Genomic DNA, 21,772 nt, shown 5'->3' on the forward strand with positions numbered 1-21,772 from the left:
TCTGCCTGTCTGTTCTATGTAGTGTAAACTACAACTGACATTGCAGATCCTGAAAACATGATGAAACATCCTCTACAGTGCAATAAAAAACAAGGTATAATTTTACATCAAGTTTAGTCTTCATTAATTCACGACACACTCATATCTACCAGTAGTATACAGCAACCCATGAACCAGTCGGCATAATAGCGAATGAGTGCTTTCCACTGTCTAATCATGCACAAATATTTTCACTAGAGTTGTTAACTGTTATTATTTCTTTTCTGTTTTTTTTTTTGTTTTTTTTTAGTTTATTCATGTAATTGTTCTGACGAAGTGAAACAAAAGAATTTCATGAAACTAGTTGAGAAAATAAAAAAAAAATAGTTCTTATTCTAAGTGATTTTTTTTAATGGAAAAATACTGGATAACATATTCCTAGCATGTCCTATCTGCATTCTCTTTAAAGCCAGCCACAAATTATACCGTTTGTAATTTTTCTCTATATTTTAGCTCAAGAACACCATAGTTTCAGCTTGACACTGATACTGTAATTTCCAAAATGAAAGGGGTGCACCACCAAATTGCACATGGAATTGCTAATTTCTGTTAGCTATAAAATACCAAAATGCTGTCCAAATTTCCATCTATGCTGAATGTTTTGATCGTTTCTGTTCTTAAAAAAAATTAAAGAAACTTAATCTTATTATCACTTATAAATATATTCCTTACATTGCTATATCAAAACTAATTTTTTAAGCTACAACTTACACCCTGTCGAGCTGTTTATTCACCTCTTCATCATTTTCATAATCCTTCAAAATCTGAGATACCAGTGCACCGTATGTTAGCATAAAAAGTTCTGAACTCTTAATTAGAGGAAAGAAAAATACAATAAAATAAATTAGATACCATGAACATTAAAACACTTAAAATACTGCATGTTTAATCATATTCACTGACTAGTTTATTATGTACACCTATTAGTTTATTATGTACACCTATCCAATGCTATAACACCCATTTCAATCAATAGATGATCAAATATATCACAATCTGAGATTAAGTATATAATAAGTGAATATATAAATGGAGTAAACACGTATTTGAGCCATTTTCAAACAATCTATACTGCTACTACTACTACCAGAACTATTAATGAATGGATAAACTGGATACAAAAGGATGTCCCTGGTCAGCAACCATGTTTAAGCAGATTGCGACACTCAGATATTGCTCTGGTAGTATCAGAGAAAATAACAAGTGCAAAGAACCTCCCACTCCTGCCACCACAACTAACACAATAGATCTGTTAAATCATGCGGATGTCACTACCATAGCCTTTCCGACATCGAGGCAAGTAGAGCAAAAATTGGTTCAGACTAACCAGATAACGTTTTGCAATTCCTTAAGTGTTAAGTTTATAATAAATTTAGTTTAATCCTTTATCCAAGTGTGAGCAAACAAAGTTTGTGCCTGAAAGTATCTTCAGGACTGGGGTAAGGTGGTACAACACCGGGAAACTCGTTGCAAAGGTGGAGCAAGCTAACATCACTCCTATCTCAGTATCTACCACCTTACCATAATGCAAAACACAACACATGTGTTTTGCATTATGGGAGATACTGAAATAGGAGTGATGTTATCTTGCTCCACCTTTGCAACGAGTTGCCCGGTGTTGTACCACCTTACTCCAGTCCTGAAGATACTTTCAGGTGCAAACTTTGTTTGCGCACACTTGGATAAAGGATTAAACTAAATTTATTATAGTCTAGCCAAGTGAAAAATAAACTTTCAATGTCATTAAGTGTCAAGTGTTGGTATTCCTGTGCCAACTGATTCTAGATGCTTGCTTTTATTATCATCATCAACAGACCCACATGGAGTCAAGAGACTCATCGTTGGAGGTCCCACTCTAACATGCACAGCTCATCATACCTCGACCTAAATTCATTCATTATGCACCTTGCTCACGCCCACCTTATACAGCTTCCAGAGATGGCCTCTCATTCTGCCCCCCCATCTCCAGATATTCTATAAAAAATCTCATCCATGCTAATCGGTAATTATCCCTCACCAACTTATACGTCATGATCATGTCTCCCCTCTTCCTTCTATCCACTAGGCTCTGGAATTTACATTCTCTCAATCTGTCCTCAAATTCCACACTCCAGAGACCAACTTAGTCAATCACCTCTGAAACCTCTCCAACATCTCATCATTCTTTTGAAAACCTGGTGACCAAATCTGTGCACAGTAATCCATATGCGGCCTGATCAAAGTTTGTACAATGGAATTAAAGCATCCTTACTTCTACATGTCAATGTTCTCCACATCATTCCCATAATTGGCTGTATCATCCTCACAAGTTTAGCAAAATGCCCACAAAATTTCAAGTCTCTATCCACCACAACCCACAAATCCTTCATCTCCAAAATATTCCCACCAATCCTATACTCTGCATCTCATTCTTTGCTTCCCAAATTTCAAAACCTTACACTTTGTATAAAATAAACTGATATCCCACACACTTGCCCATTCAGACAGTCTATTTATGTCCTCTTGCAAAACTACTACAACAACTGCTCTACTTCTCATAACTCGCACCAACTTTGCATCATTTGCAAGCAACTGTATATCACCATTTAAGCCTTTCCCAATGTCATTCACATGCAAATTAAACAACAACAAGAGCCCTGGGACATGCCACTAGTGACTTTCCTCTTCTGGAATATCACTCCCCTATACACAACCTGTTGATACCTATCAGGCAGCCAATCCAATGCACTAATCTACTATCCACCCCATCTGTTCCAATTTAACTACTAGTTTGTCATGTGGTAATCTATCGAAAGCCTTTGCAAAATCTAAATATACTACTGTATATGCATTCCCTTGTCCAATGTATTCATAGTAAGTAAGCAGATTGCTAAAACACAATCTTCTTTTAGCAAATCCATGCTATCCATTAAAGAGAATTCTACTGCTGTCCACTCAGTTCTGAATCCTTGTCCTCACTAGCTTCTCCAACACCTTGACCGCAACTCTAAACAATTAGATTAGCCTATAATTTGAAGCCTTAGTCTTATCACTTCCTTTATGAAGTGGAACAATTTTGCCATCTTTCCATTCCTTTGGGACCTGGACTAATATAAGACTCATGTTAAAAATGTATGTTACAGGCACGTCCACACAATTCATTGTGGGGAAAATTAATCGTGAGAAAATTTGAAATCCCATGGTCATGTCATTTCCATATATGAAAAAATAAATAAATAAATAAATATTTTATGTATTATTATTTTGATTATATTTAGCATTCTGAAATTTTTTATTCCATACAAAGTTATTAATATTCTTTCTTACTTAGATACTACAGGCTCTGTAGATGGAATATTAATTTTTACAAAACTGGAATAGGATGGTTAGGAAGAAAGGGCACCATATTTAAGGATAATAGTTATTTCCGGCTAATATTTATAGTTCACTATTTACATATTCCTATTAATTATGCTAACTATTAATAGTTAGAATAGTTATTAGGGAAAATAAAATATTTAAGAACAATTAGGGAGAAAGGACACAATATTTAAGAATATTTATTCTTCTAACCGTTCACTATTTTTCTTATGCACATTTAGACATCCATCCAGGTGTGATATATTTTTTTATCTCAACTAATTCAGAAGGTGATGTGTTTCAGTTATTGAATACACATGTATTTTGAAAATCACTGCACTTTTCCTGCATACAAAGACATCATATATGCTGCTATCATTTGCAGAGCTACTTTAAGATCATAGGTGCACTTTGGAGTAATTATATTAAAGAAAACAATAATAAAATTATGTAAACTATCATCATTATGTAAAAAGGCATAAGCTATATTGCCATCTGCAGTTTCAATACTAGTCTTTACTTTTTCCTCCAATACAGTAAACTCTTGATTTAACAGACCCCGATTCAACAGACTTCGGATTTAATGGACATAATTTGAGAAATAAATACAGATAATGAAATAATTAATAAAAAAAAATAATAATACGATGGTTAATCGGCAGTGTTTATAAATTGTGTCTTTGGATACATTCGCATATATTTCGTGATATTTTGTGCGTACTCATAATAGTTCGCACGCGTGACCCCAAAGAAGATACAAGAGGAGCCAGGACACTTCAAAATTTTGCTGCCGCTTGGAAGGAGATAAAGACTACAATATTGGCTAATGGCTGGACCAAGTTACTGAATAAGAGTGAACCAGAATATGATTTCAGAGGTTTTGAAACCTCTGATTTCGGTGAAACCTTACTGCAAGCTGGTGATAATGTCAATGAGAAGACATTGAACAATGGCTAAACATCGACGAGGACAACACAGGCTACCAAATTCTCAGCCAGGAAAAGATTGCTGAAGATGTTCTACAGGAGAATCAGGAGATTGACAATGAGGAAGAAGAAGCAGTTCCAGCTGGTCCAAAACTATTGGTGGTAGAGAACACATGGACGGCATCATCTCGTTCATAGGCGCATCTTCAGATCCAGAGGGATTGCTTATTATGAACATTTTCGGCAATTTCAATCGTTAATTATTAAGAAACAGTATAAAAGTGGAAAGCAACTGAAACTTTGTTACTTTTTTCAAGCCCAATCCTCAGTAAAATGGTATTTACATAAAAATGTTCTCATTAAAATATATTAATACTGTACCACTGAAAGTGCTTTATTTTCAATACTATTCCTAAGATTCGCGATTTAACAGACTTTTGATTTTACAGACAACCCTTAGCCCCTAATAGTCCGTTAAATCGAGAGTTTACTGTACTACTATTTTATGACATTGAAAAATTTTAAATTTTATATTTAGTCTTCTTTACTGAAAAAAAATACATAGATTCATGCCCCCAAAGTGAAATACGTAATTAATTACTTCTCTTGTGAACTGTTCAAAAATAAACTGTAATCAGAAATACACCATTAACAACCAATTAGATAGATACTTTCTCCCACCAATGAGCTGTGGATTCACTGCTCACAATGGGTATAGCTGTTTGCAATTGTTTTTTTAGGTGAGAGATGAATTTTGTCATCTGAAAATACTAGCATTAGAGGAGAAGGTAAAGTATTGCAGCTGCAGATGGCAATTTAGCTTATGCTGATTTACATCATTATGATAGCATTTATGTAATTTTATTATAATTTTCTTTAATATAATTACTCAAAAGTGCACCTATGATCTCTGTAAACGATAACAGCATACAACATATCAATCCTATGCAGGAAAAGTGGAGTCATTTCACAACACACGTGCATTCAATAACTGAAACACCTCATCTTCTGAATTAGTTCAGATAAAATGTGTGTATATACAGTATAAATATATATATATATATATATATATATCAGATCTGGATGGGTGTCTAGGTGCGCAGAAAAATAACGAACGGTTTGCAGAATAAATATTCTTAAATATAGTTCCCTTTCTCCCTAAACCACACTATTCCAGTTTTGTAAATATTAATATTCCATCAACAGAATCTGCAGTATCAAAGTAAGAAAGAATATTTATAACTTCTTAAGACGACACAAAAATTGGGAAACACACCAGTCAATAAAATATTGCTTTCACTGTATAAGAATAAAAATATTATGAAAATCTAATTAAAATCTATATAAATAATACATAAAAAAACTATATTTTGTGAAATTTATCTTGCACTGCATTTACTTTTCATATATCAGTATAAAGCAATATCATTTCAATTTTCTAGCGAATAACATTTTCAGCAAATTTTTTTCACGAAGAATTTTCCTTGTGATGAACTGTCTGTGAACCCTCAAGACACATGATATATACCATCAAATCCCATAGCCTTGTTGACATTAAGTTTACTCAATTCCTCATATACCTCCTGCTCACTCTCCATTAGTGGTTCCTCCCCCATTCCCACAGTTCTTAAGTTCTGCATTATGTTACAATCACAAGGATAGAGTACTTTAATGAACTGCTCATTTAACACCTCTACTATTATCCTCCTCAGTGTTTATCATTCTCCCAATATCAGTGACCAACATCATTCTCCCGTAATCAATCTCCTTCTACTGGCCATAAACTCCCTAGGATTTCTTTTAGCATCATTTGCTAACTGCTGCTCATATTGCACTTCTGCTACCTAAGCGAACCACCTTCCTTGCTTGCTCTTTGTACTCCTCATGTGACTGATTATAGCTGGTCGAGTGGTTAGCATATTCGCTCTCCAGCCAAAAGGCTGCAGGTTTGAATCCCACTGTGGACATAGATGTTTGTAATTGTCTGTGAAAATACTAGTGGTGGAGGTGGGCAGTAGATGAAGTTGGTTTAGATGATGCGGTTTGCTGTAGTTGGTGGATTGAGTGGTGGAGATGGAAAGTTGTAGAGAGTGCCCTCGCTCAATGAGTCTTTTGACTCTTTGGCGGCGTCACGTAATAATAATAATAATTATTATCTCCACTAATCTTGTGATGCCTTGTTCTTCAAGATTGCACTCTTCAGTCATCCATTTTATATCTACATTATTTAATCATCTGACCTTTGGAATATGCTCAGTCATTGCCTTTGCCAGATAATTCCCGAGCAGAGAACAAGCTGCAATGATTTCCTTCTAATGTAATTCCTCATTCCATGATATCACTGCTAACTGCCTCCTGAGTTTGCCATAATCACCTGCCTTATAGTTCCACATTTAACTCTTTCTCACAAAAGTCCTGATGTGTTGGCCACCACCCAAATGATCACTTCATGGTCACTTTAACCAACTGGAGGATGATGTGATACTTCATTTACAACAATATCTTCTGATGAAATAATCAAATCCACAACCCTCGAACCACATGTGGCCTCTGTTACATACTGTTTAAGGTAGTTATACATTAAAAAACTGAAAAAAATCATCATTTTGTTCCTGATGCAATCTCTTCATTCCAGTCTATAGTACCATAATTGAAATCGCCCATAATGATCACCCTTTATTTATTAGCCAGACCAGTTTGTCTCAACATTTTCTTCTCACTGCCTTCTATATTACCAGGTCTATAGCAACATCCTACTAAACATTTCTAAACTAAACCTATCCACTTCACACCATACTGCTTCAAAATCACTGTCAGTATTTGCTCCTTGTATCTCAACCCTAGATCAGCACAACTCTCTGTCATCATCAGTAACACTTCTCCCTTTTCACTTTGTCTTCGTGAAAGACTAGATATCCCTTCATCTCTATTCCTGTTCAACCATGTCTCACTTATACCAAGAATTTTGGGACAAATGAACTCTATCAATGCTACAATTTCATTCACCTTGTTTCAAATACTTCTAACATTTGTAAACATACACATTAGCTCATTTCTGTTTCTATAACAAGTCCCACTAACCCCACTTCTCAGACATGACTCCTCTACACTCTTCCTTATCCATTCCTGTCTATCATCACTGATATTATATCCCTTCCCAAACCTAAATATCACCCCACATCCTTGACTGTCTTAATCCCTTCTTGCATACTCACAGATCTACTCCTGAAACCATCATCTACACTTTTCACACAGTGACCCCTGTCCATGCTGACCTCTCCCATTTCCATGTCAATTATGTTCCTTCCTTCTTATTCTCTCCACTCGTGCCACTCACCTCTCCATTCACAAACTTGCGGAACTTACTCTCCTGCTCTTCCACAACACTTCTTGCTTCCTCAAGTCTTACATTCACTTCAGTCATTCTCTCTCTCTTGCAGCAATAATTTCTCCAACTGACTCACACCAAATCCATTCAAATGTAGCCCATCTCTTTCATATAGATCTATCCATTCCTCAAACTAATCCCACACATTCACAAAATGAACTCCTTCCTCTTCACTAAATATCACCCCACATCCTTGACTGTCTTAATCCCTTCTTGCATACTCACAGATCTACTCCTGAAACCATCATCTACACTTTTCACACAGTGACCCCTGTCCATGCTGACCTCTCCCATTTCCATGTCAATTATGTTCCTTCCTTCTTATTCTCTCCACTCGTGCCACTCACCTCTCCATTCACAAACTTGCGGAACTTACTCTCCTGCTCTTCCACAACACTTCTTGCTTCCTCAAGTCTTACATTCACTTCAGTCATTCTCTCTCTCTTGCAGCAATAATTTCTCCAACTGACTCACACCAAATCCATTCAAATGTAGCCCATCTCTTTCATATAGATCTATCCATTCCTCAAACTAATCCCACACATTCACAAAATGAACTCCTTCCTCTTCACACAACTCTGCTAGCAGTTCAAAATCTTTGCTTGCCTTCTCAACTCATGATCATATCTGGGTAACATGCTGACTACCTTACCTACCACACAGTTATCTTTCACTCCTTAACAGCCTCATGGCATCCCTCCTTATATTCTTCTTGTTACCAGTCAGATCATTCATGCCAACTACCACTATCAATTCTTTTGCTTACGTACTCCTCTTATTCAATGCTTCAACCACCCTGCTCATTCTACCTCCCAGATAATAGACCTTGTGCATCTTTTCATTCACCACATCTCTTATCATCGAATACACTCCATACGCTGCCACTCTCAAATCATTTGATATTTCTTTCAAATCTTTTGTCCCATTGTTCCTCACATTTATATGCAAATCCATAATTCTCCTCAGTTCATTCCTCAAACATTTAATCTCTTGCCTCATCTTTGCCAACCCTGCTTTCATATCTTGAATTAGTTTTTCAGTGCCATTTACACAAATCGTATTTTTATTACATTGCCCATTCACTGTCTTACAACTCACCACTGCTAACTTGCCATCAGCTCTCATACTGCTTACTGCCACTAACTCACCATCATCTACATGTGCAGTCTTACCAATCAACATCACTAACTCATCACCACTTTCACTCGCTGCTGTACTGTTACTGCTCAAGCACTCAGCGATACCATCAACTCAGCCTACTCCTGTAGCTGAATCCACGATCTTTTGCTTGCCACCACTTACATTCAATGATATCTCATAATCCATAAGTATGCTGCACTCCTTACAAACCCAAATTCTCTCATTTTTCCCAAACTCTCTTTTAGCCCACAGAAATTAGAACTCACTGCATTACTGACTCTATAGTCAGCAATGCATCATGCATTCCAATATGCTCATTTCAGATAGGCATCTCATTCCATTACATTTGTCTAACTGATCCATAGGCCTCTCACATCACAAAATGTCTTCAGTTCAGGAGTACCACTTAGATATTTACTGATTGTTGTACCTCCAGCAGCACTTCAGATAATGTTGTATGTGCATGAGTAAATACCCTAGCTGAGTATTCATTGATTCATTCTCTCTCTCTCTCTCTCACATACAAACACACACACACATCTGTACTGGCAGGTCTACCAACAGTCTCAATGGGAACAAAAATCACTTAGGCCATTATGTTCTCCCATATCATAATGGATTGTATGAATCAAAGGTTGGTCAATTGGTAGAGCCTCTGCTACTAATAGCTTAAGCAAGTTTTAGAGTGGTTAGTAGTTGGATGGAGATCAATCGTTCTATGCTGTTGTCACACTCTCCCTCGATGAGTCTTAGGACTCCCTGGAGGTATCACATAATAATAATATTAATAATAATACATCATCCCTCAGTATCTGCTATCTACCTTCATATGGTCTACAAAAAATATATGAAACTGTTAAAAAGTTTTTTGTTTTTTCCATATATGTATTCTTTTACTATTTTTCATACAACTGCTATATTCACTTCTTTTTTTTTTTTTTTAATTCAAAATCTGAAGTTTTGTGGACTCTTCAAAATTAAATAAAAAGGTTTCTACAATGCTCAAAAGATAAATTCTATTACAAAGAGATTAAATATCAAATGTACTATATTGTTTATCTGGTGATTATATTGCTTCTGCCAAAGTAGAAACCATTGACACATAACTGAGTATTAAAACCTTGGTTTTTAATGCACAGTGCAAGTGAGTGAATTATTTCAAATGTTTTGAACTTTCCTGATGTAACTGTTATATGATATGTAAGGCATCTCAGTTCACTGCCATAAAACATTATGTTTATTACTAGAAAACCTGATTTATGCACTCTCTTTTTATGTACATCTTTAAATATTTCACCCATGTGAATTAACATAAGCGGATGTCTGGCCTACAGAAAAATTTCGTAGGAAAAATATAACTTGCATACCAGTGCTTCTTAAACATTTTCCCAGGAAACCTTAGGATTCCACAAAGACTTCTAAGAGTTCCCCAGTGCATACAATTTATAATTTGTATTAGATTCAGTTCTCATCCTTGAGGAAGAGAAGGAATTGGTATTTTGATTCATAAAACTGTCAAAAGATATGTGATGGATTTTAAACCTATAAATAACAGAAATGCTCTTGGCAAACTGAAAGGAAAACCAATAAATGTATCAATAATACAGGTCTCTGCACCTACATCATTATATCATGAAGAGTATATTAATGACTTCTAGAGACAAATTAATTCTGTGATAAAACAAATTCCAAACGAAACTATACCGTGGTGTATTTGGTTTTGGTGGAACCAATGACAGAGATTACAAACTTACTGATTTTGCCATTCAAAATAATTTTAACTATTACTAATACTCTATATTATTATCATCCCAATGCCCCATGGAGCCACAAACTCATCTAAGGAGATCACCCCCTGTCATACACATAGCTCATCATAACCTCACCTTAAACACACTCAAATTCTCTGCAGACACCAACTCTCGGGCAATGCATTCCAATAATTCACAACTCCATGCAAAAAACTTGCTTCTCACTCCCCTGCACTCACACCCTCCTTATAAGGCTTCCAGGAATGACCTCTTATTTCCCCAAATCTGAAACCATTTTATGAACATGGTTTGAGATGGTAATTCTATAACAACTACTTATCAACTTGTACGTCCCTATCATACCACCCTCTTCCTCCTATCTTCTAGACTCTGCAAATTGCACTGTCTCAACCTTTCTTCATATTTAGCATTCCAGAGATCAGAAACTATTTTGGCTGATCGCCTCTGGACCATCTCCACCAACATCTTCATCCTTCTGAAAACCAGGTGACCAAATCTGTGCACTTAATCAATATGTGGCCTAATCAGAGCCTTATACAATGGAACCAGAATATCCTTACTTCTACAAATCAATGTCCTCTACATCATTGCAGAATTTGTGCTGTCTTCACAATTTTGGCAATGTGCCCTCTAAATTTTAGATCCTTATCCAGCATCACCTCAAGATGTCTTATTTCCACCATCTTCAACAATGTATCCCCACCAAGTGTAACCTCTACATCCCATGTTTCTTTTTCTAAATTTTAAAACCTAACATTTTGCAACATTGAACTGCCATCCTTATTCCCATGCGCATTCACTCAGTCTATTCAAGTACTCTTGTAAGGCCACAATATCAGCTCCACTCTGCATAGTTCTTCCCAACTTTGCATCACCTGCAAACAACTGAATATCTCCATTCAAATCTTCCCCAATATCATTAACATATAAGTTAAGTGGCAATGGCCCTAAAACAGATCCCTGAGGCACACCACTAGTGACTTTTCTCTTCTGGGATATTGCCCCCCCCCCCAATACAGAACTTGTTGATACCTATCAGATAGCCAATCCTCATACGCCAACAGGAAAGTGGACATAGACTTCACCTAATGGATCTGCGCACTATTTAATAGATTATATACTTGTTCGGACAACACATAAAACATCAGTTAAACCTTCCTAAGACTAGATCTTTTCCAAGAACCATCCCACAGAACAAGCAAACTGGCCCCATGAACACATGGATTGCAGTCATGAATACGTCTCAGCCTTATGCCGGTCCCGGATAAAATTGGGGAGTTGGGGGAATGCAATGGTGAACTACCCTGTAAAAATCTCACCAGGAATACCTTGTGGGCAATGCCTAAAAAGTCACTACAATCAGAAATAGAAGAAAATAGAAGTTGAATTGCAGGATAGAGAAAAGAGCACATTTGAGGCTATTTGGTGTGAGATTGAGGCTAACAGAACAAAATATACAATTGGGTGCTGCTATAGACCAGGTGATGGAATAGATGGTGGAGATAGTATGCATAAGCAAATAGAAGAAATGAGTGGAAGGAGGGTAATTATTATGGGAGATTTCAACTATGGTAACATTGATTGGAAAGAGAAGAGGACACATGGAAGGAAGGAATTGGATTTTATGCAGTTATTCTGCAACAGCATGTAATGGAAAATACTAGGGGTCAGAGAGTGCTTGACCTAGTAATTGCATCTGAGAATTTGGCTGTAACGAATATGACCACATTGCCACCAATTGGTGAGAGTGATCGTAGGGTCTTGACTTGGGGGGTGGCTAAAGGTGCGGAATTTACAATTAAGACAGGGTACATGTAGAATTATCGGGCTAGTAAGCATGACAAGCTTAGGAGTTTGATTGGTTCAGTGCCATGCCATGTAAAACTGCAAGGGCTGGATGTTGATAGTGCATGGGAGGCAGTTAAGAAGTGTTTGCAGAAGGCAATGGCTGACTGTATATCTAGAGTCTGAATAATAAATCAAGTACGGATTAAATGGATGAATAACACCATTAAGCTTGAGCTGCAAAAAAAGAAACAACTGTGGAGGGAATTTAAAGAGAAAGGTGACCTGTAGGCACATGAACGGCATAAATCCCAGACCAGAAGGGTAACAAGTGTGGTAAGAAAAGCAAAAGCAGATTGTGAAAGAAAATTAGCCATGCAGGCTAAAGAGAATCCCAAACAGTTTTTTTCGATATGTTGCAAGTAAAAGAATAAATGTATACAGCAGATTGATTTTAAAGAAAGCCAATGGTAGCGAGGTAACCAAATCAGTTGATATAGTAGAATTACTGAGTGAGCACTTTGCAAGAGTATATCATCCAGGTGGTGACATTGCAGAAATGGAAGAACCAACAGCTTATACAGGAATTGTGGTGAATGAAGTGGAGGTGAATAGTCTATTATAAAATCTCAATGTCAATTCATCTGCAGGATTGGATGATATACCAGCTCGTGTCGTACGTGAAGCGGCTAAAGAATTGTCAGTACCTTTGACCGTCTCGGGTCTGGGTTAGTCCCAAGGGGGTGGAAAGAGGGGAAAATAGCTCCATTGCATAAAGGAGGTTCCAAGACTGCTGTTAAAAATTACTGGCCGATCAGCATATCTGGAATTATTGTCAGGGTCTTGGAGAAAATAGTCAAGAGGAAAATACTAGATTGGTAGATGAAAATGGGATACTGTATGGAGGACAGCATGGTTTTGTGAAGGGTAGATCATGCCTCAGTAACTTGTTCACATTCCATAACACAGTGACGGCTGAACTGGATAAGGGTAACGGGTTTATAGTGATTCTACTGGACCTTGCTAAAGCCTTTGATAGGATACCACATGGAATTCTAATCAGTAAACTGCAGCATATGAGAATGGATATAGGGTTGGTGAGATGGATAGGAGGGTGGTTGATGAAGAGATATCAGAGAGTGGTTTGTTCAGGAGTAGAGTCCAAAAGACGGCCTGTGACTGGTGGTGTGCCACAGGGTTCTGTTCTTGGACCACTACTTTTTAATTTGTTCATTAACAATATAGGGAAGGATCTGAGAGGAACTGCGCATCTATTTACAGATAATGCAAAGTTGGGTAGAGCAATAGTGAATGCTCAGGATGTCAAAATTTTGCAGGATGATGTGGATAGTTTAGAGGACTGGACTAAGGAGAATGGATGTCAATTTAATGTGGAAAAATGTAAGGTTTTGCATTTTGGGGTGAAAAGATTAGCAGCAGTATATCACATTGGTGGAACTGTACTCCAGGAGATTGATGAGGCCAAGGATTTGGGAGTGTTGGTGGATAGGAAGTTGAAGTTTAGGGGACACATCGCAAAAGTGGCAAAATCAGCTCATCAAATCGCTTGGTTGCTGAAAAACACTTTAACGAGCAGAGACAAACAGGCTATTGTTCCTCTGTGTCGAGCCTTGATAAGACCCCCATTCAGATTACTGTGCCCAGATATGGGTGCCAGGGTTTCTTCTTGATGGGGAGGAGGTGGACAGGATCCAGAGATGAGTGACCAAGATAATAGCAGGACTATGGAATGAACCTTATGAGAACAGGTTGAAGATTTGTGGGCTGCAGAAATTGGTTGATAGGTGGTAAAAGGGTGATATGATTGAGACATTCAAATTACTCAAGGGTTTCTATAAGATTAATTCAGAAGATATTTTTAAGAATAGGACTGGTAGTGGGACTAGGGACCATCCATGGAAGCTTGGTAAGAGTGTGGTTAGCAAGGGTGTTAGAGCTAGGTTTTTTACTTGGAGAGAGAGTGGTAAATGAGTGGAATAAGCTGCCAGAGTCTGTTGTGGGTGCCATGACTGTAAATGAGTTCAAGGTGAAGTATGATAGATACTGTGTGAATGTTGAATAGTTGTTCTTGATGTGATGTTGGGCCTCCCTCGATGAATCTAACGACTCCTTGGAGCTGCCCATAATAATAATAATAATAGCAGCTAGAATAGAGAATGTTGGTGCTGGTAGAATAGCCTCAAACACAGAGGGATTGTTATGTTTATACACAAAACAAGAGAGCTGAATTTATTGCATTGATTGAGCCAGTAAGCCCAAAGATAATTGGAATAAGTGAAACTTGGTTTTCTGAGGAGGATGTGATGTCAAGAATAGAAAAAGAAGGATATATAATTTTCCAGAAGGATAGAAATGTGAAAAGAGGAGGGGGAGTGTTGTCAATGATTGCAGAGGAATTGTGCCTGCAAAGTGTGGAAGTTGATAGTGTGCACAGATTTTGAATCTGTGTGGTGTGAAGTTGAAATAAACAGGTTAGTATATCTGATAGGATGCTATTACAGGCCAGAGAACACAGAAAATACCAATTGTAAAATCTTTATGCAAATTAGCTGAGCATGTAAAAAGTAGGCAATCCTGATGGGAGACTTTAATTACAGGAATATAGAATGGAAGGAGGAGATAGTGTATGGGAACAAGGAAAGTGAATTGGTGTAATTTCTGAGAGATAAGTGTCTTAAGCAGCATGTGATTGAAGCAACCAGAGGATTTGGATTTGGTGATAACTTCATAAGATGTGGTTGCTTCAGGTGTTGAGACTGCTGCCAGTTGGTGAGCGTGATCATGAGAAACTTGTTTGGGAAGTGATGAAACAAGAAAAGGTTACTGCCAAAAATGGATACTTGTGAAAGTATAAAGGTGATTATAGGAAGCTCTGTTGTCTGTAGTCGGCTAACATCAGTACGTTGGACAGATGAACTGAGCGGAAAAGATGCTGACAATGCATTGAAACTCACAAGGCAGCATCTGACAAAAGCAATGTATAACTGCATACCAGAGATTAAGCAAGTAAACTGAGTAAGAGTGAAATCAAGCAAGCTGTGCTGGAAAAGAAAATGTTATGGAGGAGATACAAGACAGTTGGTGGTGATCAGATCCATGAAAAGTATAAAGTGCAGGCTAGAAAGGTGTGATGAGCATGGTAAAGAAAGAAAAGGCAGTATGAGAGGAGATTGACTGGTAGCCAAGGTTAACTCAAGGAAATTTTTCCACTATATGGCAAGCAAGAGAAAGAATGATTATGGCAGGTTAACACTGGTGGATAGCCATGGCAGCAGAATAACAGCTGCAAAGCACATTGTGGAATTATCGAATGAGCACTTAATTAGCATATATCATACTGGTGTAAATGATGCCATGCAATATATAGAACAGAGGAAAGTATTGGGAAAATTGGAAGTGAAAGAATCAGAGGTGTATCAGATAAGGCTGTGGGAATGAATGACATATCACCACATATTCTTAAAGAATGTGCACCACAGTTGGCTATGTCCTTGACCTGATTTTTAATGAAAGCCTTGCAGTGGGTAGGATTAATAAGGAGTGGACAGAATGCAAAATGGTACCATTCCACAAGCATGGTTCTAAGACAGAAGTCTCCAACTATAGGCCAGTCTACACCTGCAGTCATGGTCAAGGTGTTGGAGAGATTAGTACGGAATAGAATACAGAATTGGGTTGATGGACATGAACAGTCTTTATAATGGTCAGCATGGATTTGTAAAGGGTAAGTCCTGTTTCAGTAATTTACTTGCATTTTATGATAAGGTGACGAGTGTGTTAGATAAGGGAGAATCATGTACAGTGATATTCTTAGACTTTGCAAAAGCATTTGATAAATGACCACATGATAAGTTGTTGTACAAGCTGCAGGGGATGGAAATAGACAGCATAGGCTCTCTGAATGATACCAGCAGGTTGTGTATGATGGAGCAGTGTCTCAAATAACAAGGGTAACCAGTGGCATGCCCAGGGTTCTGTTCTTGGGCCCCTGCTGATTAACTTGTTTGAGTAGTCTGATGATGCAAAGTTGGGAAGAATTATAAGTAGCACTGCTGATGTTAATTCCCTTTAGGAAGGAAGATTTAAATAGACTTTTTACTTGAACAAAAGAGTGTGGTTATAGTTTTAATATCAATAAGTGCAAGGTGTTGCATTTTGGAGAGTGCAGAAATAAAGGCTGTGTACTATATCGATGGTGCCATACTGCAGGAAGTGGATGAGATTACAGATTTGGGAGTGATCGTAAACAGTACACTGAAGTTTAGAGGGTATATTGCTAGTGTTGCAAAGCCTGCACATCATAGTGCTGCTATGATAAGTACTCTAACATGTAGGGACAAGGAAGTGGTTGTGCCACTGTATAAAGCACTGGTCAGACCACACTTGGACTATTGTGCTCAAATCTAGTCACCTGGTTTTCAATGTGATGTGAAGACATTGGACAGGGTCCAGAGGTGAGTGACTAAGACAATGTCAGGACTTTGGAATGCTGGCTATGCAGAGAGGTTGAAGAGATCTGGATTACAGAGTTTGGTGGATAGGAGGAAAAGAGGTGATATGATAGAGACATTTAAGTTAGTGAGAGGATTTTATCAGATAAATCCAGGAAGAACTAGAGGTCATCCCTGGAAGTTATGTAAAGGTGTGGTGAAGAGGGGGTGTGAGGAGTAGATTTTTTAAATGGAGAATTGTCAGTGAATAGAACATGTTACCATAATGTGTTGTTAATGCAAGGAGTGTTAAAGATTCTATATGATAAATATGTCGTCTGTTGAATGAACCTTCCACGATAAGTCTGCCGACTCCATGGAGGGTAAAATGATAATAATAATAATAATTTTAGAAGCAGCTGATACCATAAAGGAAAATCTCGTGGGATAATCAATCCCTGGATTATAGAAGACATTTTACAACTATGTGATCAAAGGAGAACCTTGAAATCCACTATAAACAGAAATGATAGCAAGGAAAAATAGAACTAAATAAAATAATACAAAACAAAATTAAAACATCTAAAACTAATTTGATTCTGAATGAATGTTGAAAGATTGAAGAGGAACTGCAAAGAAGCAACCGTAGAAGTGCTTTCCAAATGATAAGAATATTAACAAAACCTTCACTAATACAAATTATTCAACTGAGGATGAAAATGGCCAGCTTTTGACAGGAAAGGAGGAAACATTGGCATGATTACTTGGCTAACCTTTTCTAAGATGGCCTTAATGATCAAAACCTTGAAGATACAATACAAATGACATTGGATGAGTCTTTATAAGACTTCCCTATAGTAAGAGAAATAGAAGCAGCAATTAAATTAAAAAATAAATTAACAGCCTATTTTTTTACCCACTACAGAGTGAAGGCCTCTCCCATTGCAGGAGGTTTTGGATCTACTACTTCCATGGTGACCCAGTTCATACTAGAAGAGAACACTCACAAACATCCATGCCTATGTGGGATTCGAACCCGCAGCCTCTTGGCTGCAGAGTGGATACACTAACCACTCAGCCAAACCAGAAGCAGCAATTAATTCTTTATAAATGGCAAAATCACTAGGCACAGACTACTAAAAACAAGGGGAAAAAACCTATCATAGATGCCCTGTTCAAAGTTCGCCAAGATGTGTCAGTGAATCAAGGCCAAGTAAATGGTGCACCTCTGTTTTGATTCCTATTCCTAAAAAAGGGAATAGTACAAAATGTAGCAATTATAGAACAATCAGTTTAATCAGTCATCTAAGCAAAATTTTCCTAAAAATCATACCCTCCAGGATAGAGAGAAAAACAGAAATTATACTTTCAGAGAACGCAGTATTCCATAAAAAAGGAGACAATAGATCATTTCTTTATAATATATCTCCACAGAAAAATATATTGAACATAATAAAATACTAGTCTGATATGGAATAGATAATAAAATAGTATGTCTAATTAAAACACTTTACTGTTCCTCATGGGGTGCTTAAGGGTCAAAGCTGTATAACTGAGAGGAGACCTCCACATAGCCTTTAAAGGAATGCAGAGAACCGACCAGGGCTTCTGACCTAGTGTCCAATTCTCACCTTCTCGTGGTGCACCGTGTTGGGTATCTACTTGGATACTGAACAAACGAGGATGGGCTGGCAATTTGGGATTTAGCCGACCAAATTGTATTCTTATTGCTTAAGTATAAAGAGCTAATAAGCTTCATTTCGGCAATGAAAACATTACTTAAATTAAGGGGATATTAAATCCCACATAGTTTTAAAACCGAATGAGAAACTCAAAGATTGGAATCAGAGAGTTTTTTGCCGAATATAGTAAACTATAAAGTATCGGCGACACTAGCGTTAGCAAATGCAAGTGATCCTAGTACGTAGTACAATACTGGACGACTCGTTGCAAAGGTGAAGGAAGTTCAGATCGCTACTCTTAGGTATTTTCCATAATGTAAAAACACATTTCCTAGGAAATGTATGCTGTTATTACATTATGGAGGGAGGTCACTACCCAGACCGGCTTCAACCTTTTTTGAGGCTTCATCAGTGAGTAGCTAGACCTAATACCGAAGTTTATACTTAAGTAACTTAATGGTTGCACCTGTTTGGAAAACTCGTTCACAGAGTATATAAGTTCTTTTCGCTATACACTTCGGTATTAGGTCTAGCTACTCACTGATGAAGCCTCAAAAAAGGCTGAAACCGGTCTGGGTAGTGACCTCCCTCCATAATGTAATAACAACATACATTTCCTAGGAAATGTGTTTTTACATTATGGAAAATACCTAAGAATAGCGATCTGAACTTCCTCCACCTTTGCAACGAGTCGTCCGGTATTGTACTACGTACTAGGATCACTTGCATTTGCTAACGCTAGTGTTGCCGATACTTTATAGTTTACTATATTCGGCAAGAAACTCTCTGATTCCAATCTTTGAGTTTCTCATTCGGTTTTAAAACTATGTGGGATTTAATATCCCCTTAATTTAAGTAATGTATTCTTATTGGTTAAACCAAAATAAAAATTGATGGTACAACATGACAAAATTTCAGGCTGGCTGGAGTGTTGCCCGGTTAAACAAGGCCCCCGTTGTTTTCACCAGGGAACCAGGGTGAACATCGAAAAGTCAGCTACTGGAACAAATCTGAAAACACACCCTAACTCAACATCACCAGAGTTAAAGATCGATACTATCAACATAAGAAGCCTGAATGGCAAAGAAATGGACCTAGCTGAGGAATTAGATAAGTACCAGATCGACATAATAGGGGTGACTGAAACAAAAAAGACAAAAACTGGTGAGAGCTTTCTGAGCAATAAATACAAAATGTTATATTCAGTCAAGGACAATCAAGGAAAAGAAGGAGTAGCCATAGTATTCAACACAAAATATGAGGCTAATCTTCTTGAATGGCAGTCAGTCTAAAGTAGAGTACTGTGGGAAAATATGAGAATGGGGAACTGGACAATGAGACTTATTTGTGCCTATGGTCCCACAGAAGGTTCTACTAAGGTAGAAGTGGAGGAATTTTTTGACGCTTTAGAAAAAGCAACTGACACAATGAAAAAGGAAAAGTTGGTCCTTGTTGGGGATCTAAATAGCAGAGTAGGAAATGATTGTGAGACATACAAAAATATTTTGGGAAAATTTGGAGAAAAGAGCAAAGCTAATAATAATGGCAAATACCTGTTGGATTTCTGCTCAGGACATGGATTGGTTATTACTAACACCATGTTCCAACATAAAAATGTGCACAAATTCACATGGAGAGAAGAGGCAAGGAATAAGAAAAGTCTAATTGACTATGTTATTGTTGATAGTGATGTTTTCTCCCTGGTGTAGGACACCAGAGTGTACAGAGGATTTGAAATTGGAAGTGATCACTATTTAGTCTTGAGCAGGATAAAATTGAATTTCATATTGAAAAGAATAACATGTAAGAAAGTTTTAAAGCAAATAAAAGTTGAGCAGCTCTCAGATGTGAACTGTAGACTAAAATACACAAAAATTATTGAAGAAAAAATGAAAGAGTGAGAACAGGAATCAAACCTTGGAGATTCAGTGGCAAGCCTTGAAGAAAGCCCTGATTGACTCAGCTAGAGAGGCATGTGGCGAAGTTGTCTGCAAGGATAGAAAAATTAGAACTCAATGGTGGACACAGGAAGTTAAAGAGGCAGTGAAGGAAAAGAAGAAAGCATATCAAAAGTTCCTGGCAAATAAGTCAGCTTGTGCTCTTAGAGAATACAGAGACAAATGCAAGAATGCTAAACACTGTGTAAAACTAGCTGAACAAAAGTCATGGGAGGACTTTGGCAAGAATATAGAAAATAAATATCAAGAAGGTGGCAAAATATTCTGGAAGTTGTTGAAGATGCTTAGGAATGGAGGAAAGAGTGCTGTAAAAGGAGTTAGAGATGATAAAGGTGACATGAAAACGGGAGAAAAAGATATCCTTGAAGTATGGAGTAATTACTTTGAAAAACTGCTAAATGAAACAAGCAAAAATATAAAAAGGGAAATAAAATTGAATGTTAGAATTACAGAGGCATTTCCCTACTGAGTGTTCCCTGCAAGATCTATGCAAGCATACTTGAGAAACAGTTGAGACGAATTGTGGAAGAAAAGCTGGGTGAAGAACAAGCTGGATTCAGGCAAATAGAGGCTGTCAGGATCAGATCTTCACTTTACGACAAATAGTCGAGAAAGCATGGGAATATAACAAAGATCTGTATTTAGGTTTTGTCGATTTGGATAAGGCATATGACAAGGTACCAAGAGAGAAGCAATTGAATACGCTACAGTTATATGGTGTCAATGGGGCATTATATCAAGCAATACTTAGTCTTAATTTGAGTTGTAAGTCAGCAGTTAGAATTGAAGAAAGTACAGGAAGATGGTTTAATGTTAAATCTGGTGTGAGATAAGGATGTACATTATCCCCTCTGTCATTCATTATCTATATGGATCACATTATGAAGGAAAGTGGTATTAAATGACATCAAAATTGGAGATGTTAATCTCAGCTCTTTGCTTTATGCGGATGCTGTTTTACTTCTATATAAATCTGCCAAAAGTCTGCAAGATTCTCTGACTAAATTGAATAACTGTTGTAAAAGATGTGGTATGAATGTCAGCAATAAAAAGACAAAGACAATGAAAATAGGCAGAATCATTGAAAATGTCAATTGTGTTGTGAATGGAGAACCTGTGGAACAAGTGAAATATTTCAGCTACTTAGGCACGATTTTTACTGAAGATGGTAAATTAAATATAGAAATAGACAACAGAATCAGCAAAGCTGGTATGGTGGGAAGTCAATTGAATAAATTCATATGGAATAAGAGAGAAATTAGTCGGAACACTAAATTAGCTGTATACAAGAC

At 37.2% G+C, this 21,772-nt stretch overlaps 1 protein-coding gene across 2 annotated transcripts in view; it reads right to left on the reverse strand.

The window, feature by feature from the left end:
• Bet3 (blocked early in transport 3) overlaps positions 1–21,772 on the reverse strand; it is a 164,255-nt gene that overhangs the window by 130,702 nt on the left and 11,781 nt on the right. For both annotated transcript variants that reach the window (XM_090412326.1, XM_090412325.1), the window contains exon 2: positions 751–848. In XM_090412326.1, coding sequence (XP_090268452.1) covers positions 751–848 — 98 coding nt within the window. The remainder of the gene's footprint in view (positions 1–750; positions 849–21,772) is intronic.

The sequence above is a fragment of the Typopeltis vanoorti genome, chromosome 22 (assembly GCF_054136105.1).
Source record: "Typopeltis vanoorti isolate ZY-2024b chromosome 22, IOZ_Tvanoo_1.0, whole genome shotgun sequence".
Classification (NCBI taxonomy): Eukaryota; Metazoa; Arthropoda; class Arachnida; order Uropygi; family Thelyphonidae; genus Typopeltis; species Typopeltis vanoorti.